This window comes from Notothenia coriiceps, unplaced genomic scaffold (genome assembly GCF_000735185.1).
Source record: "Notothenia coriiceps isolate Sejong01 unplaced genomic scaffold, NC01 NC01_scaffold00037244, whole genome shotgun sequence".
NCBI classification, from domain to species: Eukaryota; Metazoa; Chordata; class Actinopteri; order Perciformes; family Nototheniidae; genus Notothenia; species Notothenia coriiceps.
Genome location: NW_011369945.1, coordinates 1853619 through 1875752, shown reverse-complemented (window position 1 = coordinate 1875752; position 22134 = coordinate 1853619). Strand labels below are relative to the sequence as shown.

Sequence of the window (22134 nt, the reverse complement as noted above, 5' to 3'; positions counted from 1 at the left end):
CATGTTAGGCTAACAGTGCCTTGGTTAAAGAGCCTGTTGCTGTTTATTTATAGCTTTCAATTCTTTAAAACCAATATTATCTTCTTAAACTTGTATGGTAGTCAGGAGCATCACTTTCTAATGTTTATTGATATATTTAGAGGGAGGGGATCTAAAGGAATGCTTCAAAATTCAGATTAGATTAATTTCTACCATTTTCTTAAATTCATGGTAGTTTCAGTAATCCCATGGTAATTGAGGACACAAGTTATCTAAATGACTAATGTCATCTTTATGGCTTTCAGAAAGGACAGGAGACCGACAGGTGACTATCAAAGGACTAGCAGCAGCAGCAGCATGATGATGATGACTGTTAAATGTGTTGTTTTAGGAACATCCATTGCAAATACATGGAATTCAATAAACATTGAATAGCATATCATGCAGTTTGTCTGTGCCTTTTCCTCCGTGTTGTCCTGGTTTGCTGTGCTGCCTCCTAGTCGCCACCATGGTTTGCTGTGCTGCCTGGGGATGCTCAAATCGCTCCGAGAAAGGAGTACGAATGTACGGCTTCCCCACTGACACAGAGCGGAGGAAAAAATGGCTGGCTCAAGTCAGAAGGAGCAATTTCACGACCAACAGCAAAAAAATATGTGAGGTTATTATATACAAACACTGCATTTGCACTTTTTCAGAAAAAAGGAAACCACACTGTGAGCCTCTCCGCTCACACAGGGTTCAAAATAGGGACGGAAAGAGCAGGTTGGTTGACCACAGGCGTTTATTATCTCCAAACAACAATATGCGCGGGTCTCAAACGTTGCCCGGGTGGGAAACTTCACAGGTCCTTTGGCGACCTTCCAGGATCCCGCCTACTGCATAACAGAACAGAACCAGGTTACGACATGCTTTTCTTCCGGCACTGATTACCTGATTCCGATCAGCTGTCTGGCCTCCGGCCGAGCCACTCCCTTCACTCCAGTAGCCAGCGCCCTAACCACACCCCGCTGCCACAATCATCAATGCATTTTCCCTTCCCGGACGAACGAATGAACCTACTACCAGTAGTAAGTGTCACTTGTACCCTCGTCGTTACGTCGGTCCCCCCGCCACGAGCTCAGGGACTCGCGTCCGCCCGGTGCCGGTTGGGCTTCTTCACACGCCAACCTTGCCCTCCCTCCCATGCCATTAGACCCATGGTGGAACCCGCCGCCCGTGTCCACGCCGGGTGTGTCTATTCTTTTGTTGGCGGTAAAGTCGGACCAGACCGCGGGTGCTGGCTATTTTCTCCAGGTCCTCAAGCTTACCCCGGACCGGGCGATGGATGTCCGCCAAGTAGGGCGGAAAGCCTCGGACTGGTCAGGGGACTGGCTGGACTTGGGTTTCCCACGACAGTCTAGCCGGTCACTGCCTCGCCACAGTCGACCGAGAACTCTCCAATTTTTCGGCGACACCATTCGGGCGAAGACATAAGAGGACTGACAGAGAGAGGGAAAACACTAACCGTCTGGCTGCGGAGGCTTTCGCACCCACCCCGGCAAAACAGGGTCGTGCATTCCCCCAGGCTCGGGGCATGACTGTAATCGGACATTCGAGCGGGTCTCCCTCCACTTGATGTCATGCCACCCTTTTCCTCACCGGGCACGGGAGGCGGTCATGCCCCCGCCAGCGCGGGACAGCCATGATGGCAGGACCCCGGGGAAAGTGGGACGTACCACCTGGGTACGGGGCGAGGTCACCGAGGTGGCGTACTTCCTCCGGTTGGCGAGCCTAGTGGCCCACATAGGACCGCAATGTCGGAAAGTTGAAGTTTCCACTAGGTGTCCGGCCCATTGCGCCTACAGGCGCCCAACTAAGAGAGAAGAACGAGTCGCCTCCCCCCCCCCTCTCAGTTCGAACGCCGGCGCCTTNGGGCAATGTGAATGCATTGATAACAGGAGATAGAACTACGATTTTTGGTAATTATTAGTGAATAAAGGTTTTGATTTGCAATATTTATACAACAAATCGATATGTCGATTTGTTGTATAAATATTGCAAATCAAAACCTTTATTCACTAATAATTACCAAAAATCGTAGTTCTATCTCCTGTTATCAATGCATTCACATTGCCCGCCATGAACTTCCGGGGAACGATCCTCGTCTACATGAACCATGTGACGATAACCGTTTTTGGACTTCCGCTGTCGTAACTCTTCTATCTATATGGCGCTGGGTTGAACCAGCTTCGTAGTACAGGCCTCTGAAGAAGAGCTAGTGTTGTTGGGCATTGAGTCGAATACAGATTGCCTTTTTTATGGTTGTCAATCAATGTCATTTAACTTAAAGGTGACCTATCATGCAAAACGCACTTTTATACGCCTTTTATACATGAATATGTGTCCCCGGTGTTCCAGGGAACTCACCAAGTGTCAGAAAACATCTGATTTTTAAAGAATTTATTTGCAAATTATGGTGGAAATTAAGTATTTGGTCACCTACAAACAAACAAGATTTCTGGCTCTCACAGACCTGTAACTTCTTCTTTAAGAGCCTCCTCTGTCCTCCACNGATTCAAATTAACATGTGTATTAAAGGATGTCAGTGGATTATCCCTAAATTAGTAGATTTAGGGAACGTTTACAGATAACAGATTAAGCTAGGATACCATGCCATAGTACCATACACTATACCATAGTGGTTGAATATACAGTTCATTAGGAAACACTTTATACTTACTGGACATGTTATACTCATTAGATACTGTATATAAAATATGACCAAGAATGTGAGACAACTTTATAGAAATTCATATCACATCTGTTACTGATGCCATTTGNAGAGTCAGCTTGCGGCCGGCGGGATCCCGGCCTGAGTCGGGCGGTGGGGGTATGTGGCAGCGGGGTGTGGTTTGGGCGCTGGCTGCTGGAGTGAAGGGCCGGAGGCCAGACAGCTGATCGGAATCAGGTAATCAGTGCAGGAAGAAAAGCATGTCGTAACCTGGTTCTGGTCTGTTATGCAGTAGGCGGGATCCTGGAAGGTCGCCAAAGGACCTGTGAAGTTTCCCACCCGGGCAACGTTTGAGACCCGCGCATATTATTGTTTGGAGTTAATAAACGCCTGTGTTTCACCAACCTGCTCTTTCCGTCCTGATTTGAACCCTGTGTGAGCGGAGAGGCTCACAATGATCAATCATATAATGATTATATAATAAATATATATAATATTAGTTTATTATGCATTGTCCATACAAAAACTCAAGTGGTGATCTTCTAAAGTTCATCTTACTATACTTACCTTGCACAGCAAAACAATATCACATGAAGAATCATAGGATCACACAAAATATCCTTGTCTTATCAGGCATCATGATAGCCATTGACGGGGCTAATAACAGCCCCTTCATGCATGCGAGAAGCTATTGGCGGCCTGGTTTAGGTTTTTTTGAGACAACTAGGAGTGGCCAATTTGTGCCAAAAACAGCAGCGTAGATTATGCAGTGATAGCAGTTATATTAGAACAAAAGAGTACTTCTTCATCAAAAGAAAAATAAAGAGCTTTTCTTTACGGATATATTGTTAAATTATATTCAACCGCAACCATTGTGCACCTTTGGAGGATAACCACTTGCTTTTGACTTACTCATGCTTTAGCTGAACTTTAGACTGCATTTTTGCACAGCTTGTTGATTTCCCCCCCTGTCTTTTACACTGGAAACAAATTGATCTAATTTTGTCCAGAATCGCCAGCAAGTCTGGATGCTGGAGGGGACACATCATACAGAGTTCAAAGTCTGCTATTATCCAAAATCCATTTCAGACTTACAACTATATACAAAGTTCAGTGTGTTTAATTTTTTTTTCACCATTTGCTATTTTTTGTGACTCCTAACGTCACTAAGCTTCCTGCGCCATTTGAAGAATATTTACCAAAAAAAAAAAACTGATTTCTGATAAGAGCTTTTTCTCTCTAAACGGGCTTGTGCAGTTACCTTTGAATGCTGATTTGGTGGGATGCCTGAAGGCTCTGGAGCTGAAGAAAAACCTCAAGAAGCCTATTCTCCAAGTGTCATTCTGGTTGGTCGAAAGGGCACTTGTTACTATGGCTGCATCAAGATTAGCTTTACACCTGAAAAAAGAAGTGAAGTCAAATGACACAAAAACATGAATTAGAATTGATGCGGGTGCACGCTCATCTTCCTGAAACCTGAAATCAGAGACACAATAACTAGCACTATCCTAACAATTAGTACCTATCTATTGTATAATATAGATGTTGAAATATTTTACAGGATCAAAATTAATCTTGGGCCCAGGAGTTCAAAACTTTTAATCTCAATCAGATCCGATCAGATTTTGAAATCCCATTTTTTGTGATCCAGGATCAGACAAGTCGGCCAGATCTTGTCCCTGTAGTTCAGGGCCATTTCAATTTTTACAATATCCTCACAGGGCCGTACAAATTATTGACCTCTGCTTAAAAAAACTAAAATCACAGCCCATTCATTTCATGCTGTGCAAAGAAAAAGCAACCTCTTAATCCAGATATCTCTTTTTTAAATATTTTTTTTATTGAGTCAGGCACAATGAGTTTACATTTATACAGTCAATATTTTTATTTATTTTCCCCCTTTCCCCCCCTCCCGGTCCTAGCTAGTAAATTAACTAACTAAATAAAATAGATACATGTATAGGTAAAAGTAAAGTAATGTAGAAGATAATATTAAAAGAAAATGTATAGATAAGGGAAAAAATAATAGTAACAGTAATACTTGTACCCATATACTCACATTTGTGTACCCACATATACACATACGTGTGTGCACATACCCAGGTACATGTACACACATACATGTATACAAAGACAGAACAAATAAATACTCCCCTACGATATGAATGCACACACGGTAACAAAGTTGCTGTTTCAGTCGAAAGTTTTTTCCTTTTCTTTCCTCTCTTTCTGTTCCTCCTCTCTCGCTGTCAATACAGTGGGTCAAAAAAAGTTTTCTTTTCGCACCCACACCAGGTACTCACCACTTAATCTGACGAAATCGATTCGAAACAGGTAACATTTAATATAATTTTACAAAACGACTGTAATTTCCATCCGCATCCATTCAACCTCTTTGGCCTAGCTCTAAAGGAAGAAACATATAAGGTACGATACGTAGAATTGGTAGGGCTATCGTTGTACTTAAGAATTTACGAACTGTTTTTTAGGTATTTCTTTACAGTAGACAACTTCCGGCAATCGCGATATTTTTCGTGTTGGTTATAAAATTCGCCGGGCCGATTTTATTGACCTACCAGGATGGACCGGGACCAGTCGGAAGGTTAGACACGGGTTTGAATGAGCACGGGAGTAACCAGTACACCGTAAACACACACAAACCTCCCTGCCCCGGAGACAGTTCCTTCACCGTTAAAAAGGCCAACACATAAAAAGTTTAAGATCCAACGTGAGTTCGACCAAGAGGTTTTAATGGTGATGAATGAAATTCATGAATAATTTATGGAAGTGTTTTTAAAGTCTCAAAATTAAATGAGGTAAGATCGACTGTAAATTATTTACGTCCATGTAAAAATCGTGAATAAGTATGATTTAGTCAACAAGGAGGGGACCACGGTCCTGGTTGACAAGGAAGAATCCGAGCGTGGGGACAGGGGGGTATTCCGAAACGGTCAAGAACGGTACGACGTTAACTTCGGTCCAACCGACCTGAATTCTTGCTAACTGGTCACTGAAACCGGACATTCTCCCCGATCCGCGTACCCGGAAAGGTTTTTACAATAAATTTTCCGTACATGTGGTATTTTCTACTATAACTCTAGATATACAGTCCTTACAATCACAATATAGTATCACTTAAGACGACGTCGTCTTACAACGTCATCTTAAACGTCAGACGTGTCACAATATAAAAGCTGTCGAGTCACAGTATTATAACACGCAACCTGATGCTCACATATGTCAATTATGTCAAACTTTCCACTCACTAACATTATAAGTATTTCTTTTTATTTAGACGAAGGTCAAGACAAGTAGTACCCACAACTTATACATAGGTATCTAGAGAAGTACCAACGAGAGTTGCACGTGTCAACTACGAAAAATTGAAGTGTTATATTTTTTTGTTAGAAGGGCCCTCTCGTACGGGCCTGGAGGGATCTCAAATCCAATTCCAGGGGGGGGGTGAATTTAGTATAAGGTGTACCTATCCTTTGATTATGTAAACGTGTGAGAACACTATAGGTATAGAAAGACAAATTATCTAGTTGTGTTGTTTGGCCGTGCACGTACTACGTGTCTAAGTACCACTCTATAGACCCAATAATAAAAAAAAATAAAAAAACGAATATCCGAATAATGAAATTGAAACCCGAATAGTTGGCCAACGAACGAAAATTCGGGTACAGCCCTAGAGTTAAGACCTACTTTTTTACGCCCAGCTGGTGCACTCCACCCCTGGGCCCAGGGACCGCAAATGTCTGTACTGAATTGCAATCAACCTAACCTACCCATTGTTGTGATGTTTACGATCAATACTGATAATAACATAGTCTGCATTATAATGGCTTCACAAAGGTGGTAAAAGTACTTTTGTGAGAGGGGGTGGCGGGTCTTTTGGATTCTTCTTTTTTTAACGTGGATCATTGCAGGATCAACAAATGAGTGGATCCAAGTTGTAATAGCTCCTCAGGCTCCGGCCGGGTACCTTTTTTACCCAGAGCCTTAGAAGCTATTCTTTGCTACTCAGCCCCCGCTTGCACAGGGGCCATGTGTCCGCATGTCCACATCTGCAGGACATAACATAACATTTAACAGGTTTAAGATGTTAAACAGTTTGCATCTCAAGTCCTGTAAAGATTTCTGTTAATACTTTACTTTACAGCATGCCTTAAAAAAACTGCAAACCTGCAGGAGCTGTTTGAATAAATGTTTGTTACGTTTAAACCGGATGAACAACAAACGGAATGCTTTAACACTAATATCAAAACAGACATGCCTTGGCCACAATAACCTTAAGCAAACCAGCCAATAGTAAGACCGCCTTAAAAAAACTGCAAACCTGCAGGAGCTGTTTGAATAAATGTTTGTTACGTTTAAACCGGATGAACAACTAACGGAATCCTTTAATTAACACTGGATATCAAGACAGACATGCCTTGGCCAGAATAACCATAAAGGTGACCTATCATGCAAAATGCCCTTTTTGTACGTCTTTTGCACATGAATATGTGTCCCCGGGGTTCAAGGGAACTCACCAAGTGTCAGAAAACACAACCCTCTCTATTTTCCCCCATACCCAAATCTCTTAAAGAGGGGCTACAACGGATCTGATACAGACTGATCCAGATTTGAACACTTCTATGACGTCACAGAAGTGGCGCTACGGCTATTGGGCCAACTCCACCAATCAGGAGGAGACAGCCACGGACATTGCCGCTCGAAAGCGCTGGAGACGCTGTAGTACATATGCCATGCCTGTAGATGGTGCTGTTCTCACAGAATCAGCCCATGCAAAGACAGTGTTAAATTGAGCGAAATGAGGAATGGCTAAAATGCATGATCTGTATCAGATCCGCTGCAGCCCCTTTTTAAGAGATTTGGGTATGGAGGAAAATAGAGAGGGTTGTTTTTTCTGACACTTGGTGAGTTCCCCGGAACCCCGGGGATACATATTCATGTGTAAAAGACGTACAAAAGTGCATTTTGCATGATAGGTCACCTTTAAGTTGAGCGAAATGAGGAATGGCTGAAATGCATGATCTGTTAGGTATTTCGAAAAATAAAAAGTATAAATACGCCTTATATAGGTATGGTCCTACACTATATTATTCAAATATAGCATGATAGGTCCACTTTAAGTAAATCAGCCAATATTAAGATCGACAGAGCTGAGCCTCAAATAGGCCTTTATCTGATTGTTAGGCAAATAGTACAAAAATGCTGTCAAATATTGATCCTTATTCTCTCCAAATGTGCAAAAATATTCAGTAGGAAATTGTGTAAGGTGTCATCTAAGAATACTTCTAGTCTGTTGACTGTAATAGACCCATTATATACAGAACACCATTTCCTATTTGTTACCTGCATGCATTTTTCAAACACAATTGTCTTACTCAAAAGTCCTTTCTCAGCTGAATTTCTCTAATGCAGGTGTATTTACTCATGACTTTGTTGAGATGTTGTTACTAAAACTCAAGGAATTTATTTGATTTATTGATGTTTGGTAGAGTGTTTTATCCCTCAAGATAAACCCACACTCAACCCCTGTTGTCTCCAACTACGAGGCCATCTTAGCTTCTGCATTGAGTTGTGAGGAATGATGAGATTATGTAGTAAATGCAGGGTTTTCAGCTGAGGGCTTTTGACTTAGTCTCGGAGGCATACACAAACCCGTATTATTGTGGGGAGAAATAAGAGAGGTCTTACCGTGTGTAGCTGTGAGCTGGTTGTTATCGTCACTTTGCAGGCCTGTTGCATTGTGGCCCTCTCCCAAACCAACACTGCTGAAGAGGCAAGAATAGAGTGTTTCAATCAGATGAGAAACTTCATGCACACTGAGGGCGTCATCGGACCGGGGGCCAATTGATAAAAAGTGGCTAAAACCTCACTGTCAATGTGGGTGAAAAGTTTTCAAATCAAAACAACTATGGGGGACACCGAGAATAACAGTTTGTAGAGTAATGTAAGCTAGATTCCTCACGGGAAAAGGTTTGGTGGGACAAAACTATTTCACCAATTAAGACAATTAATTACAATATATTGAGAATAAAAACGTTTTTCGGTCAATCTAGGCTATATTCAAAACTATTAATGTGTTGACTTAAATATGCAAATAAGTCCATACCTGAAATATCCTTCAGTCCTCGAAGAGCTTCTGCCGCAATGTTCAATTAGTTTAATTTCACGCGTAATTTGTGGTTTTCTCGCTCCGGGTTTGTGCGTCCTAGAAAGGCGTGCGCGTCACCGGTGAAGTACTTTTTGGCAGAGAGATATTGCTGCGGGACCTTTTAGTCCGGGGATGACCGTGCCACAACTTTGCCTCTATGAGCGTGTCCCTCTGAGTTGCATCTCACATCTCAGGCTCAACAGCGCTGGCTCTGCTGAGGAGCCGCAGAAGGCGAAGCCAGGAGGAGCCACGTGACTGAGGCGTAGCAGTAAGCCTCATCACAGGGAGGAAAAAAAAAAAAGCTCTGCGGTCAAAACATCAGAGCCACCGCAGACTTTACTCGGGTCCGGGCACATGCGCCACCAAGATGCACTGCACTGTCAGTCCCCACTGCAGATTGGCACCATTGTGCAGTGGACCGCAGGACACATGGGTTTTCTGACACCAATTAAAGCCATTTTGTAAAGTTGGGACACCTTTACCAGAAGATGAGTCAAATGTGTCCGATGCGTTAAGTCAAGCAACTCCCACCTGCTCCTGTGATCAATGCATTCTTGGCAGTTGTTATTCCTGACTGCAACCTCTGAACATTTTCTTTTCATTTCTGGGATGAACAGAGGTAGAACAAGTATTTGGACTGCATCCAAAATGTGACAGTGAAACAGAGCATTAGTGTGTTTATGACTCTAATAATGCAGCTGGTAAATGAGGAGTGTTTTTTTCTTCTTTAAAAAAAATAATTAATACTGCGGAGGAGCTTATACATTTCACCAAAGGATCAATACACTTTATATTAACCAACATACATTTTATATTATTTAAGAATAATATTTGCCTCTGAATAGTAGAAGAGTAGAAGTAATAGGTAGCAGGAATTTGAAATACTAAAATTGGAGATGAAGTTCATGCAGCTGCCAAAGAAAATTACTCAGTTAACCACGAAACACTGAGCAAAGGAGAACATAATGAACACTTTACCAGGAAGAGGGCAACACGGAGTCAAGTTAAACTTTTATTAAGGTTTGTTTTTCTGTGCATGCATTGGATCGATCATTATGGATGTTAACAAAAACAGTCAAAGCATAACATGGCTGTAAATATCATGATACAAGGTTTAATCTGTAAATGAAACCAATACATTAGAATAACTAACAGATACACATCATTGCTTTAATCTAGGATCTGAGTGTACCCGAAACAGAAAGGCAAAGAAACTCTATATCTCTCCCACAGTTCATAAAGACTGTGTGATTATACTTATGTGCCTGTGTACATTTCTTTACAAAAAACTCTTCAGTGAGTCGTGTTGTCTTCAAGATGCTATCTTGTGAACGGCTATTGTGATGGTCCCATGACTCCTCACCAGAATGTTTCTACAAAACAAGCAAAGAAATGTAATTTATTAGACAAACGTTTACATGATGGAACAAAATAATTGTAGTATTGACTTTTTGACTGATTGATCATATCTACCTGTCTGTCATTAACCTCTACTGTACGGTAGTTTGACTAACTCAAATTCAAATGTAATCAAATTACAAAAGCATTCCTTAATATTGTGTGTGATATAATGACTATCACAATTTATTTTAGTATCATAGGCTTCACCTATAGTCCAAACCTGAGATGAATAACGTTTTCATTTAGCATAATTGTACTATTTAAAAAAATAATACACATCTACAAATATTGAACGTTGGCCTTTAAACCCTACTTACAACCGGCAGTTGAAACATGAGAACTAATGGCCTGTCACATTTTGTTTTGACACCTGATATCTGTCAGGTCATCAAGTCATTGTTTTACACCTTGTTGACAAGTACTATAATCCTACCATAGTTAGAAAGCAGCCTACAAGTCAAGATAAAGCAGAGGGTTCCTTGACTGTCACTATAACATTCAATATGACATCTTTATAATACTTATCAGTATGAGTTTAAATTAGTCACTGCTAAGCTTGAACAAGAATACATTTTAGAAAGTCCAGAAGGTGGCAGCATAGACTTGCAAATGAAAAAACTCCTTTACTAAGACTTGGAGCACAGTTTAATGTACAAATAATAGCCACTCCTTTATTTGACAGTCTTTGATTGAGTCTTGGATCTATTTCAAAGGCAGATCCCTTAAATTCAGTGAGCTAGATAACATGTTGTGTGAGCGCTCACCCTGACTCAGACTCCAGGCACACAGTGGGGCTGTCTGTTGGATCTTTGGAGAGAGCTGCAGCTTGTTTGGCCAAAACTGACACAACACCGCCATGTTCATCAGACAGGGAGCCGCGGCCTGTTAATGTGTGACATAAAAAGAGTTAATGTAGAGAAATTAAGAAACGTCAAAAGAGGCATTGATTAACAATGATCCTGAGGTAACTGAAACTTCATCATATTTGCAACTTACAGATGTGTTACAAATAGGGCTGCACGATATTGGAAAAAACTGACATTGCTATTTCCCCCCCCCTGCGATATATATATTGCGATATGAAAACATACAGGAATTGAAGAAAAGACCGGGTTTTTTTTCCGAAAACCATCCTTTCTTGAACTTTAATGATATACAATTGGTATTTTCCTAACTATATTTAACCGGATGAAGGATTTTAGTCACGGACGTCTGGATCTTAAGTTATCAGAGCAACAAGCTGAGCTAGCTCGGTTAGCAGCGCCGAACTGCCTTGGAGAAACACATGAAACTACTTTATTCAGTGTTTTTACCTTTAATCACTGGGTCCGTTTGCTTTGGAGATTTGATTGTGATTGGTAGTTTGCTAACAGAGCCTGCATGTCACTCACTCAAGTACCCCTGAAATGAGACCCGCACAGGTTTTCGTTTTGTAGCAAGCAGCAAAAGAATTGTAACATGACGTGTTTGAGTTAATTTGCCTACTTAATATCGCAAGTCCTAAAAAAAAATTTAAAAAAATAAAACGCACGTCCACGCAATGTGAATATCGCGCATGCGCATATCGCGATTATCGTCACGACACGATATATCGTTCAGCCCTAGTTACAAATGTAACTTTTTGTTCATGATACTCACAAATAACCTCACGTTTTGTAGAAGCAAGGTCACAAAACAATTGCTCAACCATGTTATTTAGGACATATTTTCCACAATTAATTCCCATTCAAAAGCAGTTTTTTTTAATTGACCTTGATTACGACTGAGGTTGGAACAACAAGACAAGTGTTTATATAGGACATGTTTAGAATATTTTTCCATTGATCAATGTGTGCTTGAGGTGATTTTAAGGGAGTTAAAAATTGTTTACGTACAGTTTTTATCAGGTGCATTTGCAAAGCCATTAAATTAGAATAATCATTTTAAAAAACACTGTACAATTCTCAAATTCTAAGCTTTATCTACAAACAGTTTAGACCCTTATTCTTCTGTGATAGAAATGGACTACACTCTTGATTACACATGACTTTCAGATGTGTTCATCAACATGCTGACTATGTGGATCCCCCAAAAATACAAAAGACAGCTGTTATAAAGTTTAATATGTAAATGCTGGCAGGCAGCATTTAGCTCCCCTTGCTTTTGTTACATTTTTCTACTCTTCTTTTGAGTTACAAGTCAGACTCCCCACGTTTGTCCATCCTTGAGCTCCGTTGTGACGATTTACGGACTTGGCTTGACGTTATTAAGCATGATGGTAAGGTGAAGTCTAGGCTTTGCGGTAATTTGGCCTGGTTTGTTTTGTGTTTCCTTGTTATAATTGCAGTCTCAAAGTGAAAATATGGGGAGTATCACACGTAGGCCTATGTGTTTTTCAAATGAGGGAGAGTCTTCTTTTTTTTTTTGTCCGTATTTTTTATTCCGAGGGACATCCATAAGGCTATCGTCTCCATTTTGTGAGGAGTCCTTTCTTTTAAAAACAACTGATCACCTCTGTTTGAATCTTCCCTTGAAAAAAGGCGAGTGTGTTGTGAAAACGTTTAGGCGACATTTTTTTAAATAAATCTCAAATAAAACGTGGGGTTTTCTTACAGCCCAAGTTGTGTCCCTGGTGATCCGTGCAGAGCACACCGACCACTGCTGGGTTTTTCATCCTGAAAACACAGACAAACAGAGGCTTTTAATCGTCTTCAACGTCCCAACAGTTAAAATACAAACTCAAACACAGTCTGAAATGAACTTACGTATCATCAAGATGCTGCTCGAGGGTCGACTCCATTGTTAACAAGCTTAGATTACCAACAAAGTCACGTTTTGTGTTTTAAATGTGTTGTTTTGGTTGTCTGCTTCCTCAAAGCTTCCGGGTAGAGCAGCTGACCGTCACGTGCACAAAGCGGTCCCTGTGAGGTCCAAACTTCACGAAGCGCGCTAAAATAATAACAGAACAAAACACTTGACGTTAAGAAATAACCTGTTGACATGTAGTGTACGATGTGTACTTTTGTGCAATTGAATACAGATAGATAGGTCGTTTAATGTCAACAAATATTTAAAGGGTAGTGTTTAAATGTCCTGTAAAGGGATTTCATATTCTAGGCTAATGTTAGCATTTGATATATCATTTTAATATTGCCTACTGTAGATGTATATGCTCTGGATTTTGTATGTGGCTAGGTCCTCATACACTTAAATCATCTTCTAAACTGGATTAGTTGGGAAATGAAACACTTTTCTCTCTATATTTCACCATCGATGTGATCCTCTCTTCATCCATGCCCCTGTGGGAAAGATATTTGGATATTCAGAGTTGCATGAGATTAGATTACTTGAGTTATCCCCCCCTTATTGATAATCCACTTCCCACTTGGTTCTCAAGTATTGCATAGAGGCAGTCACGATCAGATGACTCTCACAGTAAAGCTGAAGTTGCCAAAAATAGCTCCAGTGTCACATGTGCCTTATTCATATAACACTGTTTTGGAGAACCATGAAGTTCAACTCCGACTTCTACACAGAATTTAAATCATAAAAAAAAGAACATGCAACAAATTCATCATATTGTGGTGCAAACTTTAGTTTGATAAACTTTAGCAATATAATGTGAACTTTGCCAATGCCTACACTTTATTGAACATAAAATATAGCCTTAATAGTATGACTTTTATGAAGGCCCCTTGTTTCTTGCAGCCTTTTGTTGATGGATTCTGTGTTTTCTTCCAAATTTAGCTCAAGGCTGCCTCATGAGCTCAACTCCTGCATGATTTCTGCTGCCTGTCTAAAGATGGCGAGGCTCTAGTGCTCCTGCTGACAGGGCAGAAATGGGTGAATGTAATTATGTGTCCGCTGCATTGGAGGAATCCATCACCTGCGCAGAGGCAGGGTAATGTACTGCGGACTAAGCTCTGGGCATGCTTTCCCTCCTCTCCTCTAATTCTTCTATCTTTTCGTATCTTCTTTGCTCTCTCATTTCTCTCCTCACCTCCTAAATCAGAGCCATTGCCAACCTGCAGCCCATCACTTTCCTAATACGCACATAGGCAAACACTAGTATAAGAGTATGCACGGCATGCTAAATATTTACAGAGTCCAAAAACATGACATCTTCTTCTCTTGTTTATGACACCTGCATTAATGTCCATAAAATATATTCATATAAAAAATCATTAATCTTGTATGATGGGAGGTTGGTATCAACACTAGACCCCATCATGATATACCTATTGGCCACTTTACGACAACAGTAAATCTCCAAATGAACCCAGAATAGATCTGAATCAGAGTCAGTGTATCATCACCCTGTCATTGTGTAATAACATGATTACGGGATTTTGCTATTATTTATGTTATTTAGCACAAAATAAGACTTATTTATATTCTGTTATCCTTCAAGTGACAATATGGTTCATAAGCAATGTCAATTCGTATCGACACATTTGCTCTCACTTTCAATGTTGTTTTCAAATAAGTCAATGTAAATATTTCTTTAAAAAAAGGCATCATTTTAGAAATGGAAGCAAACTAAACTGAATTATACCTCAAAAATACCAAATCTGAACAGAGATTTCTCTTTTCAAATATTAATTGCCAAATAAATAGCCAATTTAAAATCATATGTATTACCTTAATTGCAGAGAAGATTGTGACATAAAACAGATACATGTTTAACCTTTGAGGCCTTATAGGCATTTTTTACCTATTGTAGATACATTCACAAAGTTAATAGCAGCTGTCACAATACTTGGCATAACAGCACATGTACACCATAATATTATTAGGAATATCCCATATAATTCTCCCATCAAGCCCAGTTCATAAGACAGCCTTTGGTCATTTCAGTAAACTCGTTATATGGTTTTGATGGTGATTTGTCTTGTCCTGGCTTCTTCAGACTGACCAATAACTCTGAATGTCATGACACCTGTGCCCTTTTTCTCACAAAGAGGCGTCAGATTCATTTTAGTTCATATGAATGTCATCACTTCTTGAATAGTTTTCAATATTTTTGTGTTGCCTTGATGCACTTGAGTAATGGAAACTCTGTCAGCCTCTGCTTTGAGCAAATCTATGGTCAGATCTGATGCAACAGGCAAAGATTTACAAGCAGGGAGCAATCCTGTGAGCCTAAATAGGCCGTCATGCAGATGAATAAGATGACAAAGCTTCTGAGGAGACTGGCAGTGAGCACTTTGGGAGATCTCAGACATGGCGAGGGAGGGAGGGAGGGTTGGGTGGGGGTCGGAGGTGGATAAAGAGAGGGAGAGAGAGTGGCTCCCCCCTCTGAGGAGTTCTTGAAACCTTCATGACTGACTGTAAAGACGGGGATCCACTGTGAGGTGCCGGACAGACCGTTTACAGCTGTTGTTGAGGGTGTTGAGAGAGTCCAGTTCTCCTGTTGCTGTCATGGGCTTCAGAGCGGTGCTGCTGTCCTTCCTCCTGGTGTCCCTGAGCTGGTCCAGAGGAGCCGTCATCACAGGGGTGAGTGACAGCTTTCTGGCTCTGCTGCACACTGCTAATTCCTGGTATTATATCTGTTTATAAATATAATGTATAATCTGTTTTAAGAGAGTGTATAACAACTTTAAATATCTCCTTAATTACTTATTTGTTTCAATAAATACAACATTTTAGTTCATTAATATCTTCTGTTTCTTGAAATTACTTTGAGACACTGCCATTTTATGTTCTATTTTAAATGACTTGTTTTCTAGGGCTTCAACTAAACATTGTCATTATTGCTTAATCTGTCAATGTGTATCTTTTTATTAGTAAATGAATTGTTTAGTCTGTGAAATGTAAACAATTCCAAATGAACCACCACACATTTTCTAAAAGAAATTATTTCCTTTTTGGTTTTTTTCTATCCAAAAATCATTTACAAACAATTTAAAACAGAGAATTTGAGAAGCAGGAGCCAGCAGACGTTTGGTAATGTTGCTTGATAAATTACTTAACTTATTATCTAATTTGTTTCTATACCTGGATGTGTGCTGTACTTGCAATCCGTTTTTAATACAATCCCTTGACTTTGAATTTTGTTGTTTGATATTTTAATATTCAGACAATAAATATGCAAACAACAGAGTACCCTTTTCTAGATAATTTGTATAAATGTGATTATACATTACTGACAGGAGACCACATCCTCCTCCGCTTCATGTCCAATGGAACAACGAGATGAAATTATCTCAGTCCACTGATTGATATTCTTTTGTAAATGAATTAGGAAGATGGCTGCGATTGTTAGAATGACGTGCACTGTATGATTATGAGAGGACATCTCTATAACAATAAATACAAATAAAAATAGATTCAAACTAAAAAGGGTATCTCCAACACAGATAAAACTGAGTCACTGGCATTCAACAATAACTGTGCTTCTGTCTTTTATTTTATTTCTGTCGTCGACCACCTCTCTCTCTCTCTGTGCTGCAGGCCTGTGACAGAGACGTTCAGTGCGGCTTCGGTCTTTGCTGTGCCGTCAGTCTATGGCTGAGGGGTCTGAGGGTGTGCGTCCCAAGAGGTCTGGAAGGGGATGAATGCCACCCCTATAGCCACAAGGTGGGGAGAATTGTGATGTCACTAATCTTCCTTCATCTCACTTTCTGAGACACAAACAAACCATACTCTGTTGCTCAATTTTGTTTTCTACGTTGGTTGAAATTCTGATTTTATCAAGGTCCAGGCAGGTTGGCTGCAGCTTTAGAAAAGCTGCTGATAACTGCAGAGGCTATTGATCTCCTCCAGAGTGAACCGGCCAATCAGAGCCATACATCACTCTGGAGAGGGCAACAATTAGTTCTGCTAACACCACATCCATCTCTGATTCAGACTTTAAAGAGCAGTTTAAAGACAGCTCCACTTGTCAACTGTTGAAGGATTGAAAATGTCAGATTATCCCTCTCCCCCCTTTTTCCACTCTCAGGTGCCCTATCCAGGGAAAAGGCAACACCACACCTGTCCCTGTCTCCCCCACTTGGTGTGCACCAGCTACGGTGAAAGCAGGTACAGATGCACTGAGGACTTCAAAAACCTGGACTTTTAACAGATGTTGAGACATTTGGAAGAAGGAGAGCAAAGCAGAAGCGGCCTTCAGATTGAAGACCGGCTGTGGATCAGAAGCACATATTTAAACTTTACCGACTGTATTCTTCATTGTGTACTTTATGCACTATAATAAGTAGTTGGATTCTATAAACCCACAAAGCAAGCACAGAAACTAAAATGTCAAAGTGTGTTTACAGTATAAGAGCCACATCGGACACTTTTTAATTCCAAAAAAGTTATTTGTGAACAATTTAAAAATGTGCTCTTCTGTTTCCATGCTCACTTTATGTTAATTTATCAAGAGAAATGTATAAATAGTATTGTCAATAAAAGTATAATATCAAGTTATTTCCCTGTTTTAAGTTTATGTTTCCTGATAAGACATAATGTGTGTTATGGGATGTCAAGTGGTTTTAATGGCAGTCTGATTATGAACAAGGTCATATACATAATGTCCTCTACCTCAATTAACAAACTCATGACTTTGACACTTAACTGGCTGGCAAAGAGCAGCTCCAAAATAATATTTAGGTTTTCTCAGTTAATGGTTTTTCACTCACTTAAAGAACGTTTTCTATTTCAGAAAATGCTATTTTATAGTGTTTGAATGTTTATTATATTAAGAGAAAAACAATCTGCTGTTATGAGAAACAGACTCTTGCTCTACATTAGTATCTTTGTGTAAGTTATTGGATTCTTTGCCCTCTATTGTACATGAATGGCTTCTTGTTATAATGGTCATTTATTGAAAGTAGTAATAGCTCTAGTATTTATATTAAAAGTAATCAAACATTATTACTTAAATATCTTATTATTAAAGACAATAAAAAGGTTACATTGTTTTAATGGATTTCATTACAAAACAATAAATCATCAGCAATATTATGAGCTGTGGCAAAAGCTCAATTTGTGAAACCCAATGTTATGGAAGCAAATATGAATACATTTTTATTTTGTTTTAAAATAATGAATTAATAAACTATGAAACTATGATACATAACAAACTTTGCAATTAAAGTCAAAATATGTTCTGGGTTGCAATGTTTTGTTACCACTTTAATAGTACTATATTTATTTTGTGTGTTACTGTTATCAGATAACCCTGCCCAAATAACCTTAGCTCACCGTTTTGAACCCGTGGAAAATGTCCATAGGGCCTATCAATGTCAAACAGAAACTCTGGATATCAAATCGCTCAATCTAGATGTCAAAACATTCATTGTGCACTGTATCTATACATTTCTTATGCCATTAATATAGTCAAATGATGTGATAATAGAAGTCAAACCGACAAGTTTCCTTTAAAGAAAAGTACGTGCTTAACTTTTCAACTTCATGAATTAAGAGAAATTAAATGACACAGCAACCTTAGCACTGTGACGTTAGTTTCCATGAAGGATTACTCTTCAGTAATATAATAGAAACAGCAAAAAAGCACTGTTTTCAGAATAATATTTCCTGATAGTTGTGATTATTTAAACAATATACAAACGACATAGAACACTTATCAGCCTCATACTTGATCTTACAGTAAATTTGTTGAGCAAAGTTTCCATTGTTAATTTGTTTAACGGGGTACTTGCTTTTTGATAAAAGGGAACAGTTTCTTATCTCCAGCTGATACATGATATCAAATCATGAAGGGCATTTGGAAACACAACCTTGAGTTGCTGTATATAAAGGCTGGACTCTGCCACTGGAACTTCACTTTTCTAAATCCACCCATAAAGTGACATGATGAAGTGGCTCCTAGTCCTGTCTGCCCTCGTGGCTTTCGCTGAATGCTTCCACAAGTAAGTCCTGCCTGGCTGGTTGAATTTCTTTGACATTTTACACATGAATAGGCTGAAATGTGAAAGGCAATCTCTCCATCTAGTATTCCTGAGGGTAAATCCACAGGCTATCTTGCTTTGAGCTATCACACCTTTCAAACTTGCACAAAGCTCAAAGCTGAGCTTACTTTCGTATTTCTCCGGGTTAAAAGTCCCCGACATTTGTACAACTTGCTGATCCTTTGTTATTCACCTTTCTGAAAACAGGATTCCCCTGATCAAGGGAAAGACTGCCAGGGAAGCCCTGCAGGAGAAAGGAATATGGGAGGAGTTCAGAAAGGAGCATCCATACAACCCCATGGCCAAGTTCTACCAGAGTGGTACTGAGTCCATGACCAACGATGCTGACGTAAGTCCAGACCAGAGACCACCTTTATAAAGTAGTTAGCCTCTTCAAGCATTTAGCATCTATTTCATGTTAAGTAAAACATTAAAATCAATAACCTATTTTTCTGTTGCAGCAACATAACTATTGTACGGTGGCTGAGAGGTGCAATCGACAATTACAAAGTGTGAAACACTTTAACAAAGTTTGAGACAAATTTACATTTTATAAAACAAAGTTACATTAGCAAAACAATTTGACCAAATAAAAAACGGTTTAACATCAACAAAAACAAATGAACAAGATGCGAAACACTTTTGCAAAGCTAGAGACAAATTTAAAAGTGTCGAAACACTTTAACATTTGCCGAAACATTTTAACATTTCCCGAAACACTTTCACATTTGCCAAAACACTTTAAAATTTGCAGAAAAACTTTAACAAACTAGAGAATCAAACCGGAAAGGGAATGCCCATAATACCAGAAGTGACATGCAAGTGATTGACACAAACTTAAAGTGCAACTTCCAGGTTAAAGACACCTGTGAATAAATGTGTAGGAAAATGATGAATACACTAGAATTAAAAAAAAAAAATACAGAAATATACACTACAGTGACATCTGGCGTCGTTTTAGTAAGACATTTTCACTTCCGCATAAAAAAGCCTCCGCGTGTGACGTCCCGCGTGTGACGTAACACGGGGGACAAAAGGGGGAGAGCGGCCGGTGTAACGTATTAATAAACATGGATCACAATGCTAGTTTTGACACAGAAGAGGTTGAAAATATATATTCGAATGCATATGATTATAATTATGAGCCTGCTAGGCGTGCAAGAGACCAGGAGCAGCCAAGGATTAGAAAAAATAACGGCCATCGGAGAGAAATGGAGCTTTGGTGTGTGGAGAACCAGTGGAGAACAGAGCAGCTGTCTTGGTGAGTGACCGGCGTTAGCATGTTAGCTAACGTCAGTCACATCACAACATTGTAAAGTTAGCAATCATATATCAGGCTATAACTAAAGTAGCATTGATAATATAGTAACGTTACTGGCAGGAATGTTGATACTGATCCATAACAGAAACTAATGCGCAAGTATCAGCCGTATCTCGCGTTACCTAATGCAACTCTACACTACGGTGCTGTGTACCGGAGGAGAGACGCGAGATACGGCTGATACTTGAGAAAGGTTGTGGAGCCTCCGTTGATATGCCGTTGTAAATGGCTTGATGGAAAGCAGGTGTGTAGTCGGGGAGGGTGCACAGCTGATTGCAGCAGGTGAGTGGAGGTTGAGCCGGGAGCCAGGAGTGACAGCCACCACGCACACACAAACAACACAGACAGGGGGAAACAAACAAACACAAAGGAGACGGCTGGAGCAGTACAGCCACCACAGCGTTACCTAACTCCACACTACGGGTGCCTTGTACCGGAGGGGAGAGAGAGAGAGAGAGCAGCGAAGTGGGGGAGAGAGATGTAATACGGTTTCTTGATAAAGCTGTGGAGAGTATTTGTGCAGGGAGGTGGATGCACAACGCACCCAAGAACGAACGCTAGCTCCGGTCCTTTTCCCGTGAGGGAAACTGTGGACTCGATGTCCTGACAGGCTTGAGTTTGTGCAACCTGCAAAAACACAAGCTCACCATGATTACAAATGGTGAAATGCAATGTAAAATTACCGAAAAAATACCAGCTCACTAAATCACAACCTCAAACCAACTACAAACTAATAGCGCGGATTGGGCAGAGAACGAGTCCGAGAAAGTTAACTCCCCCATGTGACGTAATATGACGCGTTTGACGTATGACGTTAAAAAAAAGCAGTTTTTAGTAGCAGAGCTCAAAACGGCTCCTTTTTTCCCCTGAATTCCTGCCCTTATGTCTTGTAAAACATATCAAATCCTGCATTAACATTTTTAATTGTAATTTTCAGGCAAGGTTAAGCATAAATGTAGTAAAAAAAAAAACCTGCAAGATGCTCTTTAAGTTTGTTTTGGCTGATAGGCCGCCAGTACCTATGGACGGTAGGAGTGTGTTTATGGTCGTTAAACATATTTTGTCCGTTCTGTGGAAACCACCTGGGCCAAGTGACATGGTTTTGCTCATCACGATATACTTTCTATTGCGCAAGAGATACGTTCTCGTGCACACAAGAAAGTTACAGGTTCGCCCATGAAGGAAGTGGGCTGTGGCCCTTTTAACACAACATCGTTCGCTGTGTTTTTTTTTACCTTCATTAGACGCTTAAAAGAGCGAGACACAACACACACACACACACACACACACACACAACCACACACAACACACACACACACCACACACACACACACACAACACACACACACACAACACACACACACACACCACACACACACAACACCACACACACACACGCACACACACAACACACACACACACACACACACACCCCACAAACACAACAACACCACACACACACACCACACCACACACACACAAACACACACACACACACACAACACACACACACCACAACACCTCTATCTGAAGTTCCCAAGAAGGACAAGTTAATCCTGCTTTGGGAGATTTTCAATGCAGAGTGGGGACGAACCACCACCTAATGGAGAGGCACGCTGGGGAGAGAAGGGTTGGAAACACAAAACCTCCAAATGGCAAATTACTTACTGCCTAACCAGAG

The 22134-nt window shown here is 40.3% G+C and overlaps 4 protein-coding genes across 5 annotated transcripts in view; 2 read left to right on the top strand and 2 right to left on the bottom strand.

The window, feature by feature from the left end:
- Nucleotides 1-9165, bottom strand: part of slc16a4 (solute carrier family 16 member 4) — a 32763-nt gene extending 23598 nt beyond the window's left edge. The window contains exons 1-3 of one of the 2 annotated variants that reach the window (XM_010793205.1): nucleotides 8814-9165; nucleotides 8396-8472; nucleotides 3951-4087 (exon numbers count right to left, since the gene is read on the bottom strand). The gene's annotated coding sequence lies outside the window, so the exon portion shown is untranslated. The remainder of the gene's footprint in view (nucleotides 1-3950; nucleotides 4088-8395; nucleotides 8473-8813) is intronic. The other variant, XM_010793206.1, reaches the window with a different exon arrangement.
- A 689-nt stretch (nucleotides 9166-9854) lies between these two features.
- lamtor5 (late endosomal/lysosomal adaptor, MAPK and MTOR activator 5) lies at nucleotides 9855-13156 on the bottom strand. The gene is made up of 4 exons (XM_010793204.1): nucleotides 13001-13156; nucleotides 12849-12910; nucleotides 11021-11138; nucleotides 9855-10228 (listed from the first exon to the last, which is right to left on the bottom strand). Exons 1-4 carry the CDS (start codon nucleotides 13033-13035, stop codon nucleotides 10168-10170), a joined length of 276 nt encoding a protein of 91 aa, XP_010791506.1. The 5' UTR covers nucleotides 13036-13156; the 3' UTR covers nucleotides 9855-10167.
- A 2409-nt stretch (nucleotides 13157-15565) lies between these two features.
- Nucleotides 15566-17327, top strand: prok1 (prokineticin 1). The gene is made up of 3 exons (XM_010793203.1): nucleotides 15566-15731; nucleotides 16689-16814; nucleotides 17179-17327. Exons 1-3 carry the CDS (start codon nucleotides 15657-15659, stop codon nucleotides 17296-17298), a joined length of 321 nt encoding a protein of 106 aa, XP_010791505.1. The 5' UTR covers nucleotides 15566-15656; the 3' UTR covers nucleotides 17299-17327.
- Nucleotides 17328-19007: 1680 nt separating this feature from the next.
- Nucleotides 19008-19526, top strand: LOC104964420 (pepsin-2-like). The gene is made up of 2 exons (XM_010793202.1): nucleotides 19008-19093; nucleotides 19340-19526. Exons 1-2 carry the CDS (start codon nucleotides 19035-19037, stop codon nucleotides 19509-19511), a joined length of 231 nt encoding a protein of 76 aa, XP_010791504.1. The 5' UTR covers nucleotides 19008-19034; the 3' UTR covers nucleotides 19512-19526.
- Nucleotides 19527-22134: the final 2608 nt, after the last annotated feature.

Bases quoted from the DNA above. Each gene is read 5' to 3' on its own strand.
- LOC104964420 (XM_010793202.1), top strand. From the start codon at position 19,035: ATGATGAAGTGGCTCCTAGTCCTGTCTGCCCTCGTGGCTTTCGCTGAA. The intron at 19,094-19,339 runs GTAAGTCCTGCC...TTCTGAAAACAG, and splicing joins TTCGCTGAATGCTTCCACAA to GATTCCCCTGATCAAGGGAA.
- prok1 (XM_010793203.1), top strand. From the start codon at position 15,657: ATGGGCTTCAGAGCGGTGCTGCTGTCCTTCCTCCTGGTGTCCCTGAGC. The intron at 15,732-16,688 runs GTGAGTGACAGC...TCTGTGCTGCAG, and splicing joins GAGGAGCCGTCATCACAGGG to GCCTGTGACAGAGACGTTCA. The intron at 16,815-17,178 runs GTGGGGAGAATT...TTCCACTCTCAG, and splicing joins GCCACCCCTATAGCCACAAG to GTGCCCTATCCAGGGAAAAG.
- lamtor5 (XM_010793204.1), bottom strand. From the start codon at position 13,035: ATGGAGTCGACCCTCGAGCAGCATCTTGATGATAC. The intron at 11,139-12,848 runs GTAAGAAAACCC...ACACATTAACAG, and splicing joins CCAGGGACACAACTTGGGCT to GCCGCGGCTCCCTGTCTGAT. The intron at 10,229-11,020 runs GTGAGCGCTCAC...CTTGTTTTGTAG, and splicing joins TGCCTGGAGTCTGAGTCAGG to AAACATTCTGGTGAGGAGTC.